Source organism: Oenanthe melanoleuca, chromosome 4 (assembly GCF_029582105.1).
Source record: "Oenanthe melanoleuca isolate GR-GAL-2019-014 chromosome 4, OMel1.0, whole genome shotgun sequence".
Taxonomy (NCBI): Eukaryota; Metazoa; Chordata; class Aves; order Passeriformes; family Muscicapidae; genus Oenanthe; species Oenanthe melanoleuca.
In genome coordinates, this window is record NC_079337.1 from 2,571,407 (window position 1) to 2,590,883 (window position 19,477).

The 19,477-nt window shown below is 43.3% G+C and overlaps 1 protein-coding gene across 2 annotated transcripts in view; it reads left to right on the forward strand.

The window, feature by feature from the left end:
- Window positions 1-14,220, forward strand: part of UGT8 (UDP glycosyltransferase 8) — a 35,034-nt gene extending 20,814 nt beyond the window's left edge. For both annotated transcript variants that reach the window (XM_056490344.1, XM_056490345.1), the window contains exons 3-6: window positions 7,958-8,100; window positions 9,561-9,637; window positions 10,765-10,984; window positions 11,935-14,220. In XM_056490344.1, coding sequence (XP_056346319.1) covers window positions 7,958-8,100; window positions 9,561-9,637; window positions 10,765-10,984; window positions 11,935-12,298 — 804 coding nt within the window. In that variant the 3' untranslated portion in view covers window positions 12,299-14,220. The remainder of the gene's footprint in view (window positions 1-7,957; window positions 8,101-9,560; window positions 9,638-10,764; window positions 10,985-11,934) is intronic.
- The last annotated feature ends 5,257 nt before the right edge of the window (window positions 14,221-19,477 follow it).

Here is a 19,477-nt window from a genome sequence, read left to right on the forward strand (position 1 = left end):
TGAGTTTTGGTACCATATTCCTGTAATTTGTGAAGTTGGGATGTGCTCAAAACTTGACATTTGCAAGTAGCAAACCTAGTTATTAGTACTACTGACTTGGAAAGACTTTTAATCAAGACAGCTTTTCAGATTTCTTAGTTACTTAGATGAAGTGGATAACTTACGGCTAATACCTTGCTTTGGGGGATGAGGTGTTTCCAGCAAGGGCTTTGTGGGGAGACATCTTCCTGAGCATTCCAAGGCTGTTCACAGGGGGAATTTGGCAGGCTCACCCTGACCAAGGGGAGTCTATGTGAAGGATGTGGGTCTTACACAGCCTCAGGAGCCAGCTGATCTTACAGTTTTCAAAGAAATTGTGCTGACTGATGGCTTATTGATGTAAATATAATATAAAAAATATATGGGTATTGTGTATGTGTATATATACACACTTTACATGCATTTATAAATCTGTAAGAAAGAGAAGGGAGGAGGTAAACCCTAGGAAGAAAGAAAAGCTCCTTTATCTCAAGAGCAAAAGGAAGAAGAAATTGCCATTATTATATGAAAAGTTTGGAAGCTGCAGATTAGATTTCTATCTCCTACCATCTGCAGAGCACTGGTGTCATGCTAGAACAATGACAGACAAGATTTTCCACCTTTATTAGATTTTCATGTGGATTTACAGGTGATGTATATGTCAGTATCTGCAATACAAAGGTCTATATTTAAAATTTAGCTTCTTGTCAATTTTCTTATTTAATTTAACATCTGTAGACGGAGTAAGTAAAAACAGTCTCCATATTTAATAGTATTTTTTTGTAACTCCTGTGGAGAGGGTTGGTAAAACCTTGGTTTGCATTGCCATTTGATAATCATCAACTTTGCTGTGCATGCTTGCAAGTTTATGCTTGGGAAAGTGGTTTTTTTTTTGGTATTTTTTAACAGAATGTTGCCTGTGGTGTAATGCCAGCAAGGTTTTTGATGGGAACCCTGGGTCTGAGGATCCCTCTGCTGCACCCGCTCCTCTCTGCAGTGATTTCAATAACCTCTCCTGAAGGGCAAGCGCCTCGTTTTCCACTCCTCCCATTCATTGGAAGGCAAGGTTGCTTTCCCAGGGTGCTTGCCAGAGGTCTGGTGAGTAATGGATTTTTGCATCAGGGAAGTCCTTGCGAGGCACTTTGCTGGTTGACCTCTGGCTGTGGGTAGAGCTCGTTCCCGGAGCTGCACTGGAGACTCCTGCAGCTCCAGAGGGGGCTCAGCTATGGGAGCAGAGGCTTGAGGGGCTGCATTTCCTTCCTCACTCTGCTTTGGAGTGGGCATTTTGTTCCTCTTTCAAGTTAAATGGCCTTGGACTCTCTGTCCCTGATGGATGCCCAGTGGGAAAAGGCAGTTAAGGTCCGGGATAAGAAAATAGAACATTTGAGGCACTGGAAAGCTTTGTAAGATTTTAAGGACTCTTTTATTTTTTATTTTTTTTTATATGTATACCCTGGGCATTTAGGAGAAGGCAGATAGACAGTGTGTATATATATATAAGCAGCAAATAATAAGTGAGAAATGTGAAAAGAAAAAGTTCCCTGTATTTCAGCAGGGCTGAATCTGTGTCTAATATTGAAAAACTTAACAGTATTGTTAGATTAATACATGGTGATGGTACTTAGTACTGATTTGGGTCCTTCTAGGAAACGGTTCAGATCTTTAGAGTTTGTTTCCCAATTGGTAGCAAGCTGTTTTCTCCTTAGCTACCAAGAAAACAGGGATTTAGTCTAGTCTGAGTATGCTTGTTTAAAGGGCACAAGGTATTGATTATGGGGTTACTTTGTGCTGGTGTGGATTACAAAATATGAGAAAATGGTGCCAGTATTAGTTGCATGCACTTTTTCTATGATAGATCTCATAAATAAAGCCCAGGCAATAGAGGAATTAACTTGTTATTAATGCAGGGGGAAATGGGGGCTTGGGAGGATCCTGTCCCCATTGAGAGCTGTGTGTCTGCTCTTAATTGAACGAAGAACTTAAGACTGATGATATGGAAAGGAGCAAGTCCTGATAAAATGGGAGGATGGCTTTTGCCTGGTGGCCGTGGTTTTGGAAAGGCAGGAGTTGAGGCAGTGGGAAATACCCTTGGGAATGTGAGCAGGGCGATGGGGAGCCAGGGAGGCTGGCTCCATCCTCTGCCTCCTGCCCTCCGCGTGCACTGGCATGGTCCGTGTCCTTTGCTGCTCTGAGCAAATAAAAACTCCTATTTTTGGTCCTAGACTGACTTAAAAATGCATGGCAAGTAAATACAAACAGCTTACTTTGCCCGGAGTGATAGTTGCTCTGCGTTTGCTGTGGAATTATGGGGTTTTTATAATTTATAGCTTGTATGATATGATCCTGTTTGTTTTTGTGATGGTAAAGGTTGTATAAGGGCACCTATATGACCTTAGGCCACGTCTTTGGATATGTTGTGTTAGTAAAATCTGAAATCAAAATGTATTAATACGGAATTTAAATATGTCACATCAGAGAAGTACTATTCTGAGGATGGCAGAAATGTTTGAACACAGAAAAATGGTCTTTATACCTTTCTTTTTATTTATCAGTGAGCATCTCCTTTCTGAAGATGTCTTAATGTGGCTTCTTATTTTAAAATAGATCTGTTTTTGTCCGCTCTAAGCAGCATTTTGTAGGAGAAGTTGCATAGGATGCCTGTGCTCTGCCTTGGGGAAAGGGTGGTTTGCAACCATATCTGAAGAACAGGCGTTTGTGCTATTGCACATTTGAATGGAGCAGCTGAACAGGGGAAGCTTCGGATATTGCACCCGGTTATGTTTGTATTTGTGCACTTTGTTTATCTGAAACAAAGCTCAGTATTAGGCACCACTGGTTACTGCCAGCTGGGCCCTCACTCCCTGCTCACAGCTGTGTGTTCAGCACTGGGGCCTGCAGAGAATGGCTAATTAGAAAACCAGGCAGAACAAAGCCCACACAGTGGGGCTGGCACAATAGCATTCTTGTCTCACATTGGTCAAAAGATGGATTTTATTTCTTTATTCCTCCCCTTCGCTCCTATAGTACAGCACAGATCAATAAGTGCTTCTTCTCCCTGTGCAAGCACAGAGTCCTGTACTATTTCTCCCAAAGGACATGCATTTGCACAGAACTTACATGGAAGCAAGCAGAGACCTGGCAGGGTTGGGCACAGTGTTCCAAGTAGAGGTCCTTAAGTCTTTTTATACTTTAGTATACATTTTTTGTTTAAAAAAATAACTTGTATGAAAATGGTAATTAATGTAGGTATTAGGTGATATTTGCATTGTTTATTTTTTAAACCATTCAAGTGAAAATTTGATTTGGTTATAATGTGTATTAGGTGATCCTTTTTTGTGAATTTGTACACAGCCTGGATGAAACAAAATTGACCTGGAAATGTAGTTCACAGTTCAGGTCAGGATATCAATGTGCTATATTAGACTTGCCAGTCCTGCACTTTTAATGGACATGATGTACACAAACTCTGTGTCTGTTCTGATTCTTGATCAGAATTTCTATTGGAAGTTTTGCTGTGAAGTTCATCGAGGTTTGGGGGTTATAATTCCTTAAGGTTTGATTGCTGGTTTGGAAGGGAAGAGCCAGATCCCTGTTTGAGTCACTGCTAGGTTTGCCAAGTCGGCAGTGTAGCCTCAACAAGGTAGTGTTGTCTCTTGGACTTGGAAAGAAAAGTCCTTTCCTCAGTTTAAAGAAAACCTTGAAAATTACTTACATTTGGGGATGAGGAAGATAGTTAGATCTTCTTGCTGTCATTGAGAGAGCCATTTAAAGAACTGCATGTCCTGATGATGTGTATCTTAAGTTTGAATTAACTTCTCAATTCTGTGCTTGGCTGAAGTTTGAACCAGAGTTTGAGGAAGGCTCAAAAGCAGCTCATCATGTAACAAACTCCCTCCCCCGATTTTTTTCCTGTAGGTTAGACCTCCAAAGTGGTAATCCCTTGTCTTGTGTTAGAGGAAAATCATACTGAGTTTAAAGGAAACCTGAAAATCCTTTAGAGTGGGCAAAAAGAGGTGGCTGTGCTTCAAGCCAGGAGCTGTGAAGTGCTGCCGATCAGGGAATGCTGGTTTTAATGAGGGCAGCTCTAATGACTCATCCTGACTCAGTGCCTTTTCATACAGGGCATAATTAGATCGCCGGCAGAATGTGCTGGAGGTCAAAAGTGTAAGTGGATTTAAGGGGAAGAAAGGGGTGAGTTCATGGGGGGGATGAACTTGGGGGGTGAAGCTCTGAGGGATTTTTTGGTGGGTTCATGGGTTCCCTTCAGCTGTAGGGGATGTTAGGGCTAATATGGCCCTAGAGAGTGGAATGGTAGGAAGGTGCCTGAAGGCTGCTGAAATTGTAGGCAGACAGAATAGATCTGTGGCATCAGTGTGTGCTTTTCCAGTGTTCAGTTTCTGTGAGCACTGCTTTCAGCTTCTCTTCTGTGAATGAGGAGTGTACATGCACAAATTAAATGACATCCATAGTCATAGTGCTGCTGAAGTATTCAGTCCCTTTCAGAGATGTGCCAAGAGCACAGCCTGCTCTTTATCTGCTGTGGGTATCACAGCTTCACCTTGTATACCACACAAAGAGCAGGCAAAATACAAGAAAATACTGTGGCTTTGTGCCATGGCCTGGCTAATAGTACCAGGGCATTCAGATGTGCCTTAAAACCAAACATCTGGGAATGCCACTCAATTGGATTCAGTTTCACTTGATCTTCTATGTAGAAATTCTGTGCTAAAAAGCTGTCACAGAAATAATTATATTAAGTTTAAGGAATGTGGGAATAGTGGACTCATCCAGATCACGAACTTGGGGAGCTCTAAGAGGATGCTGTGTAAGTTCCCTGTTTTCTATTGCCTAATTTTTATCCAGCTCCCTACATTTGTAGTACATTAAATCAAGGCTGTGTTATGCCAGCAGTGACACAGATGTTTGCAGGAGGAACCCTTGTCCTGACAAGTCTGTGGTTGATTTTGTGCAGCCCATGCACAGCAGTGGTGTCCAGCACCCCTCTAGGGCAGCAGATTGGAAAGGGGCTGCAGGTCAGAGGGCAGGTAAAGGATTCCTCTTGCTAACAGCACCATGGAAAGCATGAATAAAATCTGGGATAGGAAGGAACCTTTCAGTGATGTTGAAATACAGCAAGCTGAGATGAAACTCTGGGTCCTCTTCCAGAGGTTGGCACTGGGCAGTTTTCACCCTGAGGAATTACATTCTTCCTAATTTAGCATTCTAAAAGAAACTCAAAGGACAACATCAGATTCCTTTGCTTCTGCTTTGGCCAGGCATCATCCAGCTCTGGTCTTGATATTAAGGTTGTGTTGATACAAACTATTTTATTTATTTTCCTGTTATTTTTTAATGTAATCCCATTCACTATGACGAACAAATCCCATGCTTTCAGCGTGATGGTAGGATCTTGTCTTGCCTGTCAAGATTTTAAATGCACCTTTGTCCATGTTATGTTCACTGAAGCAATGGGATTAGCTTCAAAGGAAAGGATTACAGAGGCTTGGCTGTGAAACCATCATAACACAGAGCAGGTTGCTTTGCTGTTCAATAACAAAATGCTCAAGTCTGTAGACATAGTAAAAATGCCTTTTTTAAAAATTATTCCTCTACGTAAAATTCTAAGCACTTGGCTATTTTTATTATATGTGAGGATTTTTTGAATGCTATTTTAGAAATTCTGTTACAGGATGCTTGTGTAGTGAAGTATAATTGTTACTGTGTGAAAACATCTGATCTGTGAAGCCTCCCAGAATTTCTCGTTAAGCACAGAGGAGCAGTGGCATTGGGAGCCAGTTCTCAGCTAGAACAGGCTCATCTCCAGCAGCACAAGCCATATGTCTGGCCAAGGAGAGGTAGTCACAGGTAGGACCTTCTGATGCCAGGATTATTCTCCCATTGCCTTCTAGGCAGCAAATTGAGGCTGAATAGACTACTCCATGGATTTTCCTCTATGAAAATGCAAGTGACACTTGCTATTTATCCTGTTTCCCCACCCATTCCACGGGTTTCTAGGCACTAGGGATTCATGAGTGCATCTGATGTATAAGTAGTCTATGTCCAGTTTATTTAGGCTTTCCCTCTGGTCTTAGGGACCTGGCATTGCCAAAGGCCAAACTAATAAAGGCTAAAAGGAAGAAAGCAGGAAGCACCTTGAACTTTGTGACACCAGGTCCCTTGTCCCATTCAGCTTTGGCTTTCCAAACCCTCTTCCCTGCAAGCTCAAGCAGTGCCTGACTGCCTCAAGCAGTCTCTGTTTCTGACTCAAGTATGCTGCTTTTTTTTTTTTTCTTTTTCATGTCTTTATCTTCCTGCCACCTTGCTGGCTTCCTGCTCATCAGCATGGATCATGCTTGAGCTTGGAGGAAATGGTGCTGGAACATGCTCTCATAAACCTGTCTTTCTAGGTCTGTGTCTCATGAGCTTCTTCCAGGTCTCTGAAGGGGCTGGAGTTGGTTTTCTTGAATCCCAGGAGCTGCTGCTGCTGCCTGCCATGTTGCCTCAGTGTCCTGAACTCCATGTCATGGTCACTGCAGGCAAGGCTGCCCTGCCCTTTGCATCCCAAGGTCTGCCATGTTGGTATGTTTGAGAGCCAGCACCAATACTTTGTTTGTGGCTCCCTGAGCACCTCTGTCAGGGAGGTGTCATCAAGGAGGCACCCTGGAAACCTCCAGGAGTCTGCCCCTCTGACTGGGTGAGTGCCCTGTGAAGACCAGGGCCTGTGAGTATTGGGTTTTGCAGAACAGCTTGTCCTAGAGCCTGCAAAAAGTTTCTCTTCAGCTTTGAACAGCTGATGGAAAAGACTTCAAGATGTAACTGGTTGAAGCACTACAGTGACTATAATATAATGACATTTGCAGTGTGCCTTAGGTCCTGAAGTAAGATTCAAGGACAAGCTTTAAATAAATCACAAAAGCACTTGGAAACTTCGGTGTCAGAAGTTCAGCCTCTAATAAATGATTCAGCTTCAAGGCAGGTCAGAGCCACTTCCCCGTCTTTGCCTTCTCCCTCTCCCTTCACATGAATAAAAGAGAAAATGAATAAACTGTGGATATTAAAGAAAATGGAAGATTTTTTTGCTGTATGGCAGAGAGCAGTGCACAGCCAGCCCCCAGTGCAATGTGCTGGATTTTGTGCTGGGATACGATAGCACGGCATTACTCCATTACTGTCTGCCAGGACAAGAGGCACATTGTCAACACGGCTCTTCCTTTTCTCTTTGCTCATTTCCTGCTGCTGCCCTGGTGTTGAGCAGGCTTGTGCTTAAACTTAAGACCAGAATTAAACCATATCCTATTAAACAGAAGATACTCTTCTTCCCACTGATATGTCAGTGGTAGGATTGTTTTTGTTTCCACTGCTAACAGTTGTTAGGAAAACCACAAAATTTAAATTTATGCTTTAAGAAGTAAAGGGTATGCTGTAGAAACTGACAGTGTCTTTAGAAGCTCTGGCTTCTTCCAAGTTGTTTATGCTTTTTATATAAAAGAAAGCAAAGCAAGGCCTTTGAAGTACTCTCACTTTGCTAAAGGCTGGAAATGACACAGCTGAGTCCCAGGCTTCATTCACACTTCTCGTGTGCAGGGCTTCCAAGCTGGTCCTGAGATGGATCTGTTTATGCTTTGCTGAGTAAAAATGCAGCCTGCTAACTTGTGAATGTGTGCCAACTGATCAGGTAAGGAGGGACGAATTGTCTTAAGCTGCTGGTGGTTAATGCTGCAGCTAAAACAAACACGGAAGGGCTTTGCTGTTGGTGGCCTCTGCCCTGGATTCTGCATTGTGAGCCATTGTTCTCAGTGACTCCTAGAATGTTCAGGATTTGTGAGACTTGGCTTCTAAAGCAGCCAAGGCAGCAATGACTGCTCTTCCTAAGCCATGTTTGCTCACTGTGGCTGTGCTGTGCCCCTGCAGTGTTCAGTGTGGCCTTTGCTCTCCGCAGGATCTGCAGGCGTGGGTGAGCGGCGCGCACGAGCACGGCTTCGTCCTCGTCTCCTTCGGCGCTGGAGTCAAGTACCTGTCGGAAGACATCGCCAATAAGCTGGCACACGCCCTGGCCAGGCTGCCCCAGAGGGTTATCTGGAGGTGAGGGCACTGTGGGAGGGATTTGGGGTGGTTTGGAGCATGCTTGTGTCCCACTGGAGTTGCAGAAGCTGCAATTGAGACTGACTGGGTGGGTGGCACAGACGATGTGAAACTCCTGAGAAACACTTGGCATGAAAATACTGCGATATCCTGGTAACAAGGAGAAGCAGTGATTGTGGTGGCAGAATAAGGTGTGGGTTCATATCCTTGGAAGGATTGGGGACAGTGAAAACAAGCTGAGATTATAACGTTTGGGATATACTGCCCCTGTTTTTGATGAAGTACCCCAGGGCTCAAAAATGGATCCTAATAATGAAAAGCCTCCATTTTCTTTCCCTTTTCCCTTACATTTTTAGGCCCTTTTGCCTCTTATGTGTAAGCACAGACTTTCATTATTTGTTTTCCCACTTACTTGTTCTTCCGTGAGAAATTGAAGGAAGAGAAATTTTCAGGAGTCAGAATCAGTAAGAAGCATTCTCAGCTCTAAAAACATCTTGAGTGGTGCTCACAACTCCTGTAAAAATCCAGGAACTGTTTAGTCAGCTCTGCCTTGCATCAAGCAATGCTGATATAATTTGGTGGATATCATGTTTGCTGATATCATTTCATGTGGACCATTGTTTTTTTTCCAGATAATCAGTGTTTTACACTTCATGTGGGTGTCTCAAAACCCTGCCACACTCTTGGAGTTGTATGAACAGTTTTGGTGGCCTGTTCCCCACAAAATTTTAGGGAATGTCCCCACTGCTCCATGTAGGAGCAAATCCCACTAATGACAGGAAAAATAGGAATTTTTCAGGCTATGGCACAGAAACTGTGGTAGTAAAGGTAACATAAGTTTTTATTTGGAATAGAGCCACTGTTTCCTTATGAATACCACAACACTGCTTAGTTTCTAATGAATAATGCCAATCTATCTTAATGCTTTTCTTGTCCTTTTACTATGTTTTCCCTGGAACATGTCTCTTCAGGAAGCAGCCCCTTTTCGTAGTAAATAAATTAGGAGGATTTCTCTTGAGGATAACTTAATGCCAACCCAACAATTTCATTTAAAGTCTTCTATTAAAATGTAGGTATTTATATATCAGTCAAATGTAACTTGGAGTTTTTTGGGGATTTGGGGTTTGGTTTTGTTCCTCAGGTCATGGACCTGTATGTTGGACAGATAAGTGGTGAGTACTGCTTGGCAGTCGGATGCCGAGTCAAAGGGTTTTTGTAGTTTTTTATACCCTTTGGGTTAGGGAGAACAAACCAGTAACATAATTAGCTGCTTTTCTATAACATAGCATAAATAATGGAGTACAAGCCAGTTGCAAAGATGTCTTGCTTAATTGAGCATGTGTACCTGATTCTTTCTGAAGTTGTAGTTCCAGTCCTCTCTAGTGAACAAAACAGCTCAATCCTTGAGCAGTTACTTTGGAGGGTTTGATAACTGTTTCCATTTGATGTTACTGGTTTAGGTTTTCAGGAAACAAACCAAGGAATTTAGGCAACAATACCAAGCTGATCGAATGGTTACCACAAAATGACCTCCTTGGTGAGTATGTTTGCATTATTTATTGCTTATTCTCGCTTGAGTTCAGTTTGTTCTTTCAAAAATACTCTACAAAACTAGCAATTGTTACAAAGCTGGGATAATTTGTCATGGCAGTCATGGAGCAAGAATATTAAATTGGGATCTTGAGAGAGAGTTGAGCACTTCTCTGTCAAATGTCTTTCCCTTATATGAATTCCACCTTTTCCTTAAGTTCACATACTGTTCAAGGAGGAGTCATGAAACTGAGCAAGAGAGTAACTTTCAGGAGTCTGTAAATACTGTTCTATAAATAAAAGAAAGCTCTACCAGAACTTGGGCATGTGTTGCAAGCTGATAACCTTTCTGTTGAACTGAGGTGCTTCAGGGGGAAAGGAAAACTTGGTATTCTGGTTTTTTTTCTTCCCTCTCAAAGGGTACTTGAGCCCCTTGCAGATCTGAGAGGCCACAAAATATTTGACTGTTTCTGGGACATCTGGATTTTTGTGTGTTCTCAAGACAGCTCCAATGGGAGCTGATGATTGCATTAAGCATCACTGAGTGTGTGTGAGCTGGAGAATTTCCCATAGCTTAGTGGTTAGGCAGATGACTCCTAAAGCAGGTAGTTTTGTTTTGGTTACAGGATTGCTCTGAGGCAGAGGCTGCCTTTTCCATCACGTGAGGCTGTTGCTGTGATTGTCAGGTCTTGCTAAACTCAAGTAAGGCATGTGGAGCTTTAGGGAGAGTGTGACATCTGTTGTCCTGCCATTTACAAAGTTATATTCCATACAAAACTGTGCTCCCCCTTGCTCCCCTGTACTGCTGAACCTGCTGGAGTCACCACCTGCAGGTACTCAGCAGTAGGCAATGCATATTAATTACCCCATTAATCATTTTACATGACTCATACATGAGGGTTTTCTTTGATTTGGCTGCTCTTTCTCTGTGTATAAGGAAATGATTTAATGCATGAGGAATTTCAGCAGAGTGGGTTTAGGTAGAGCTTCAGAACAAGCTGCACTAATTTTTACCTGTCTGAGTTGCAGCCATAGAAATGTGGTGGTAAATTTGTTGTACCCAGGTGCTTCAATAATTTAATATCAAGGAGATAGAAGTGCATTTTGTAATCTTTACAACTCTTGTGGTTCCAGGTCACTCTAACATTAAAGCCTTCCTCAGTCACGGAGGCTTGAACAGCATTTTTGAGACCATGTACCACGGGGTCCCGGTGGTGGGCATTCCCCTCTTCGGAGACCATTACGATACCATGACCCGTGTGCAGGCCAAGGGGATGGGAATTCTGCTCAACTGGAAGACCATGACTGAGAGAGAGCTGTATGAAGCTCTAGTGAAAGTTATTAATGACCCCAGGTATGGAATGAGTGAGTGTTTGTGTGAGTATGGATATGAAACCTTTATGCGGTGGAAACAAAACCTGTGTTTTTTTATTTGTGTGCACAGTTGAGGCAAGTCTGGGTGTTTGTCCCATTTCCCAAGATTACCCAACAGCTGAGGTTTCTGTGTGGGTGCTGGGCTTGTTGCTCAGCACCAGAACTCCATTGTCTCATTTGCTCTTTGTAGCAGTTGCCATGTGGAGGGCACAGAGGTTATGGAAACAAGCCTGTCCCGATTTATTCCATGTTGCAGGCCAAGGTCCCTTTGTGTCTACCTTGACTACTCCCCATGAGCAGTCTGGCTGTGGTGCTCCCTGCAGGGCATAGAGCAAGATACATGTGCATGGTTTGGGTTGTAGCTAAAATGGGGAGGTATTCAGAAAGAGTGACTCAAGTTCGTAGTTTTATTATTAAAAATATTTCAAGCATTTATTTTCCTGTTCTGGCTCATACTAGCTCTCATGTCCAGATTACAAGTAGTCAGGGGTTAGCTGGCAGTATATTGTGTTGGGCTAACCTTGATTTTTGGAGTGTGGTGTGTTGGTGCTTCTTGCTTTTATGGAAACAGAGTCTTTCTGGGAAAGGAGATGGCTGTTGGGAGCAAGCAGCAGGGCAGCGGCACAGAGGGGGAATGTTGATAGCGACCTCGATAGCATCAGTTGCATCACCTTCCCCTTGTGCAATTATCCTTGGTGTAAAGGCAAGTCCTGTGTAAATAACCTGTCAACCCTGCAGACAGGGGAGGAAGAATTCGTCTGCATCAGCTGCCAGGATGAAAAACCAAAAGTTTTGGGCGAAACTCCGGACCCGGGTGGAAATGGTTTATTGCAAAACCAACCCTGGGTTTCTGCATTTCTCTGGTGACTCAGTTGCACAATGGCATGAGATGACAGCCTTTCCTTTCCTCTGTTTGCTCTCCTCCCTCAGCTACCGGCAGCGGGCGCAGAGGCTGTCGGAGATCCACAAGGACCAGCCCGGGCACCCGGTGAACCGGACTGTGTACTGGATCAACTACATCCTGCGCCACAACGGAGCCCAGCACCTGCGTGCTGCTGTCTACAGCATCTCCCTCTTCCAGTACTTCCTACTGGATATTGCCTTGGTCCTACTCGTGGGTGCTGCCTTACTTTACTATGTGTTGGCCAGGATGGCAAAGTTAATCTGCAAGCAGAGCAAACAGCTCTGGTCCAATGACAAACATAGCGCTGTTAATGGACACTACCAGAACGGGATCCCCAATGGCAAGTATAGAAGGAATGGCCACATTAAGCATGAGAAAAAGGTGAAATGAGCCAACAGCCCCATGTAAAGTAGTAATGAATCAGATCAGTAATCGAATTTTATCGCTGTAACTTTAGTCTAACAACTACTTAAAAACCTCAATAAGCAGTTCTAACACTCCCCTTCAGTATGTAATATTATGTGACAAAATTCTATGGAACTAAGAGAAGTCTTTAAAAAAAAAAGGCAAGCACAACCTAAAAAGGAAAGTATTTTATTCTTAATACTGATGCAGAGAGGTTATTTTGGCACTGAAGTTTTTAGAAGCCTTAATTTCTCTAAAGTTCTATACAATGACCGTATTTATGAATTTTCAGCTTTTAAAAGCTCAGTGTGTGTGTCCCAAATGAGGAGAGGTTTCTTTTTATTTGCAGAGGTGTTCTCCTTTTATTTTTATATTATTTTAATATCTCCATCCTTTTAGCTGAGAGAACTCTCTAGTGCTAGTTCTGTGTTTCCATTGTGGAAGGTTCACAACCTGTTGTGTAAGAATGCTGTTTAAAACACAAATTATTTCCCCCAGTCTTTATGCGAGAAATAGCAAGTTGTGGACTGAGAACACAGGTGTTAAATAAGAAATAGTCTTAATGAGCACTGAAGAAAAATGGCAAAAATATGTACTCGTTTTACTGATAAAGCTGCATGACTCTTCTGCTCGCTACCAGTACTTTGGAGAAAAGGGTTCTGAGCAAGTCTACAGTGTGTCCTAACTTTAACAGAGACAAAAATTTTATTTGTCGCCTTTCTCTGCATACAGAATTTATGCCACGAAAATATTAGGCAGTCTTAGTTCAGATCCAAATATGGCTGTGTGGGAAGTAGATTTGCATAATTAAGAAAAATAAGCGAAACAACAGCAACAGAAACAAAACTCATAAAAAGCTAGCCCTGTGCTTAGTGCAGAAGGTTTTGTAATGGCCCAGAGCTGTGCAGACTCGAACCACTCCTTGGGGTTTGTTTGAAGGGAACAGCCCCCACACAGCGCTCCCCCCGAGTTGAATGTCTTTCCTGTTAATTCTCATTAAGTTCTTTCTGAATCGCAATGTTGTAGATGTTCTCTTTCAATGGTTGTATCTGGAAAAAAGCAGAAACATTACCTTCTATTAGTCTGGGCCACGCAATCCATGTTCCACATAGTTGCCAATAGGAATTCCGCGCCGCGGGCGGTGTCCAGCCGTCCTGCCCGGGGCTGGTGGGTGTGTGGGGTGAGCCTGGCCACCTGGAGGCTGTGCAGAGGTGGCCCCGTGTCCCCTGCCTCCAACCATCTCCTGCAATCATTGTCGCCGACACGCGCGCTCCGAGGGCGGGAATGCCGGGCGCGGGATCGCTGCTGCCCTGCTGAACCAAAGTTGGCAACTATGGAGTTTTATTTCCATGTCATTCTGTTTACTTGGAATTTGCACTACACGCGTTGTGAGTGTATGCTTTATTTATTTGTGGTTGGAGGTGCCGTGGCTGGGAGAGAAGGGAGGGAGGCCCGTTTTGCCTGGGGTGGCTCACTAACATGGCAGGAGTTGGGATGATGACGGGGTGCTGAGCTCATCTTCATACACAGTGATGCAATATTTCATCGCCATTCCATCAGGAGCCTCGGTCCTACAGCAATAAATAACAGTGCAGATATGTTTCTAATACGCAGGGCAGCTACTCGTGCTGCTCTCTGAATACTTGAAGAAAAAAAAATGGTATTATAAATATAAGCCTCTTAGCTATACCTTTTTACAATCTCGCAGCCCGTGGCAACTACAGGAGCACACAGAGGCGATGAATGGTGGGATGGTGAGAAGACTTCGAGTGTATGAATGACTTGGTTTAAAATGTGGGGGTTTTTTGGCATTAAAGAAGGTACAAAAGCACTGACCGGATGATTAAGCATAATTTAATCTCCACTGTGATAAAACTTAAGCAATAAACATGGATTTAATAGAGAAATTCTGTTGTTGGGAGTATATTTTTGTTCAATTGCATGCTGGTTGTCTCAAAGGACCCACTCTGTGTGTGTAGGTGTGGATGCCTATTGGGATACACACAACTTTTCTTCTCAGTGTTATCTGTGGTGCATGTATTTGAAATCAAAAATATTGCTGGCTTTTGTGAGTGTAGATAGATTTCCTGTAGAAGTTTTGAATTAAAAGAGAAAATGGTTAATGATGTTTCTTAAAAGCAGTTCGAATTGCTTGAACTTGGTAGACATTCCTGGCACAGTAGTTTGTTTTGTTGTTTTCCTGTATGTGGTAAACCCGTTACTTCAAAAGCAGGGCTGAAGGGTTGTTCACAGTGATGGTAGGTGAGATGATGGATGTCTGGAGTAGTCTCTGTAGGTACAAACATGCTGCAATTCTTTAGCAAGATGAGGTAGTTGCTGTGTTAATTGTATTGCAAAATTCCTGATGAGTGTGATCCACCTCATCTCTAGAAATACCTGTTTCAACTTTCTTCTAAGTTCATGCATGAGCTGTTACTGTGCTTATTTCAATCCCCTCTTAGGCACAGCAAGCAAATTGTTCCTGTGTTTCAGACACAGTTGAGCAGTGATTGCTGTTGGTGCCCAGCCAGTGTTGAAATCAGCCAGATGGCTGAAGGAATGTTTAAAAAAGAGTTTAAAATACATGGTGTCACCAGACTGCGTCACAGTATCAGGACTGAGTCACCCCTTTGATAAGTATTAGTTACTACACACTGAACAGAGAGGACACTTAAAAGGAACTGAGTTCATCTTCCAAGACAGTGCTTTGCCTCTGCTTGGGAAATACCACAGCTGGGATTTACTTATCCTGATGAACATACCACCTTTTGGAAGTTACAAACCTGATTTATTTACAGATATGTGTGTTTTCTCAAGCAGAAGCCAGCAAATGCTGAATCTCATTTCAGTGTAAAATGATGAAACACATTATGCTGGGCAGTCCTGGTTCTTTGTAATGAAACAGAAATTGGATAGAAGAGATTGTGTTCCTCATTCATTGATGGGATGGAAGGTTGAACAATGTTTAGGGATATCTTGGAAATTCCTATTCTGGAATTTACTATTAGAGTAGGGGATAGAATAATCCAGTGTTCAGGTACATGAGTCTTGTATTACTTAGGTATTAAGCAGTAGTTAAGGAAATTAACAGATCAGGAATGCCTGACTTTCCTTGAGTTGTTACAGAGCCAGTTCAGGGGTTGCTCCTTAAAGAGTAGTATGGGCTGGAATTGAAGGATTCAAGTGTGTCAGGGCAGGTTTTTGAGGCACAAACACCAGCCTTCCATAGGTTTAGGAATGCTGGTCTGTGGAAAACAGAAGCACTGACTTAGCAGAATAGCACTACATGGAATATTAATTGTAAAATGTCAGTATAATTATATTGTAATAAAATGATAGTATCTCTGGGAGTAAGAACTGGGGGAATAGGTGGGAAATAGTTACTAAGGCAAGAAACAACACAGACTTCCACTTTTGCAGATGACTACCAAGTTTTTTAGCATCCAAATACTCTTAATGCAGGGAACACCCACAGACACTTGGATTCCAGATTAATAGACTGAAATAATCTCAATATGTACGTTTCTGTACTGATAGTAATGGAGACAGCATTACTTTACTGTTCATCTTGTTTGCCTCATGATTTTGTTGTGCAGTGATCAAATTTTACCTTTTATATTAGAAATATTATATTTAATATTAGAAATATTTTATTACATTCCTGCGTACCTAAGAATCACTTAGAACAAGATAACAGTCAAAATTTTAATTTAGTATCTACAAGTTTAATTTGTAAGGGAAGACATCTTGCCAGATAACAAAATTGGGAAGTTACTTTTAAGGTGTGTAGCTGAATACACATATACATAAATATAGACAGTGTTCTCTTTTATAGATTATCTTGGGTTTTGGGAAACAAATGGGTGAAACTGGGCTGGAGGTGACAATGAGATGTTTCTTTCCATATCAGGAATAATTCCTTGTCCCATTCTTCCTGACAGGGTGCTGCACCAGCTGGGCTGTGTGGTGTAATAAACTTGGGAGAGATATAAGCAGCATTTTATGTGTGCTGTTGTTACAAGAAAATGCTGGATTAGAGCAGGTGTTCAAATCTAGAAGGGACAAAGGTCAGGGGGCTGGTTGGACATGAGCTACAGTTAAAGAGAAGTTTGGCATCCTCTGGGATGTCTCTTTGTTAGTTGTGCTGCCCAGAGCTCGCCTGGTCATTTTTCAAGCTCACTGCAAAGAGATGCACTGAACTCCTGTGACAGCCTGGTGGGGAGAAATTGTTCTAATTCTAAACACAAACAACTCTTTGCTTCTTGAAATGAAGCAGCAGGTACGTGATAATCTCAGAGGCTTTGAATAAATTCTCATTTTCTGGTCCTGAGACTTACAGCAGGGCTAAGATTTTTCAGCTCCAGGAGATGCCCACTGAGGAAAACTTAGAGACAGCAAATACATATGTAGAGAAAATAGAGTTTTGTAAGAAATTAACACGTTTTCCTGTTCTACTCTGTTGTGCCCTGCTTTTTTATGCTTTTATACATCTTTTTCTCAGTGTTTCTCTATCTTCCCTTTTTGGTACATCAGCCTTCCTCTGCAGTTTTTTTTACTGTGTGTGAGTTTCTGAGCTTGCCCGGTGAGGATTTGCTGCTTTCCTAAAGCCCCCTTGGCATTTCCTTGCCCTCCTGGCTCTGCTTTCCAGGATAACTCAGCTGGGGATGCCGTGACTGTGCCAGAAGCTGTTCCAGTAGCTGGATCCCAGTTCTGCTGGTATGGAAAGCTGCTGTGTATTCCCTGTGTCTTGCCTGGGCTCTGTTGGCTCTTGGGTGGAGGTGGCCTCGCCCCAGGGAACGTTTCCAAGCCTGGATTTGAGTTTGGTCATTGGATTTCAGTGCAGATAAGACCTTTCAACACTTCAAGCCTCACCCATGAGCTTCTTGATGAAAGAAGAGTTTATTTAGGTTTTTGTTGGTTTTGGCTCTGCAGCCTCTGGTCTGGGAAAAGGTGCAGTGCTGGGTCCTGTGGTGGCACTGAGAAAAGCATGACAAGGAGACGCATGAATTAAAATCTGCCTCACTTTTACTGGAAAAAAATGCTCCAGTTTGTTCTTTTAGATGAAATGATAAGAACTTGGAGTGTGACTGATGACTGGGTACAGCAAGGGGAATAGTTTTTTTTCCCTGGATCCCATTGCTTGTGTTCTCAGGTACACAATGGAGGTTCATCCATTCTTTTGTAAGGACTCGTTCTTGCTGGCCACCCCTCGTGCTGTGGGCTGAAAATGGCTCCTCGTTTTTGCAGACAGTCTCCTTTTTGTGGAGCTGCAGCACAAACAAACCTGGTGAGAAGATCCAGGTTAAGAATAACCCCATGGGAATAAACCCGAGGTCATTCCCTGTTTGTCTCTTTCAGAGCAGCCTCACAGCAACAGAGGGAGCAGTGAAGAAACCTGGGGTGAGGAATGGCATCTAATGAGAGGCAGGACTGTGTGCTGTTCCCAGAAAAGCAAATGAATCCACACCTGTGCGTGACACTTGAGATTCCTGAAAGATGCATCAGCTTCTTTAATATTTTTTTTTTTTTTTTTTTTTGGTGCATTTTAAGTGTGCTTTTAGTGGCTGTAAAGAGAAGAGCATCTCAAGGTAACAATAGGAAGCATTCCAGTCTATCCATGGGAGCCTGATGAGATTGCTGTGTAAAATTAAGGGGGAGTGGTTACAAAAAAAGCTTTTAGTTAAGAAGGTTAGAGTAACATAGGTAAAACAACTTTGTAAAAGTAAAAATGGTCATCACTGATCAAATAATGTGAGAGCAACTTTAGGGTAGGTTATCATTCCCAGGTCTGTGACCAGATTTCTTGCTATTAGTTTCTTAGCTCATTTCTTCATCTTCAGGAAATAGCCTACAGACCCGAAACATTTCACCAGATGTTTTGTTGTGGAAAGTTTCTGAGCAATCCTGCTTTTCCTGGGTGTGGGAGGAAAGGTTGGGAAAGCTGGACACTCTTATTTGTGTCATAGGAGTCACCACATGTCCACCTGGGAGGTTTCCCTGCTGAGGGCATGCCTTGCTGTGCTGGCAGAGAGAAAACACAGGGAATTCTGGAGGGGTGAGGGAGGGCAAGTGTGTGACCTTCTCCTTTATTTGTCCATCCTATAGCATGGGGAATTTGTGGAATTTCTCAGGAGCTGATGCTGGAGCTATCCCTCTGCCATGCTGGGTGTCTGCTCTGCCTCGTGTTCCTGCTGTGTCCTTGCACTTTTCCAGGTCACTGCCCTGCCCAAAAGGTGACCCCTGTGGCCTTCCTCTGTCCAGGCCATTTAATGGTTGTCTTCAGTGCCTGGAGTTCTCCCCCTTCTGTTCCAGGACAGGGAGGAAGGGCTATTCCTACCACTTGCTGGTTGATCTTGGGGTGTGTTCTGTGTAGGAGCTCCTTGTCTCTTGCCCTCTCACATCCCTCCCTTGTGCTCCCAGCTGGGATGCAGGAGAGGGCAGGTGCCCTGAGCTGTGCAGGAGCCCTCAGGGTGGGGATGCTGGGATGAGAGATCCCTGTTCTTACACCAGGACTGGGAATATGGTCTACATCCCAGTTATGGGAGTGGGGAATAAAGGGGCTGTGTGGGTGGCAACCAGAGGGCAGCTCTTGGTTCAGGCCAAGGTAAAATGTCAGTGTTCAGGCTGGAGGGATTTAAGCAGTGTATAATTCTGGTGACTCTTTAAAGGCTTTCTCAAGCCTGCAGCCTACAAACTCAGTTTGAACTCTATTTGAGGCTAAATTACCTGAACCACCATGATCTGTGTAAAGTGGAGGCCAGGTTGTGGCCCCCCTTCAGTGTCCATGGACAGGGCGGGTGCCAAGGGAGGGTTCCTTCAGCCTCCTGAATCTGCATGGTTTGAAAACTTCCTGGTAGAGAACAATGGGTTCTCAGGGCTGGAGCTGTGTGAGAGCACAGAGCAGTCCCTGCCCAGTCAGGGCCATGGAAAGGTATGTCAGGTGTGGTGTGAGAGATTATTATCCATGGCAGGGGACCAGTCATGCAAGCCAGTGCAGTTTTCACTGACATTTTTGGGGAAGTTCACTTGAGCTGAACACCAATATTCCCATAACTGCTGAAGCATTGCTGGCCCCTCGCTCTCCTCACTGCCTTTATTTGCTTTTTTCTCCTAATGCTTTTCCTCACTCCCTGAGAAACATGAAGACACAACCACCTCCCAGAA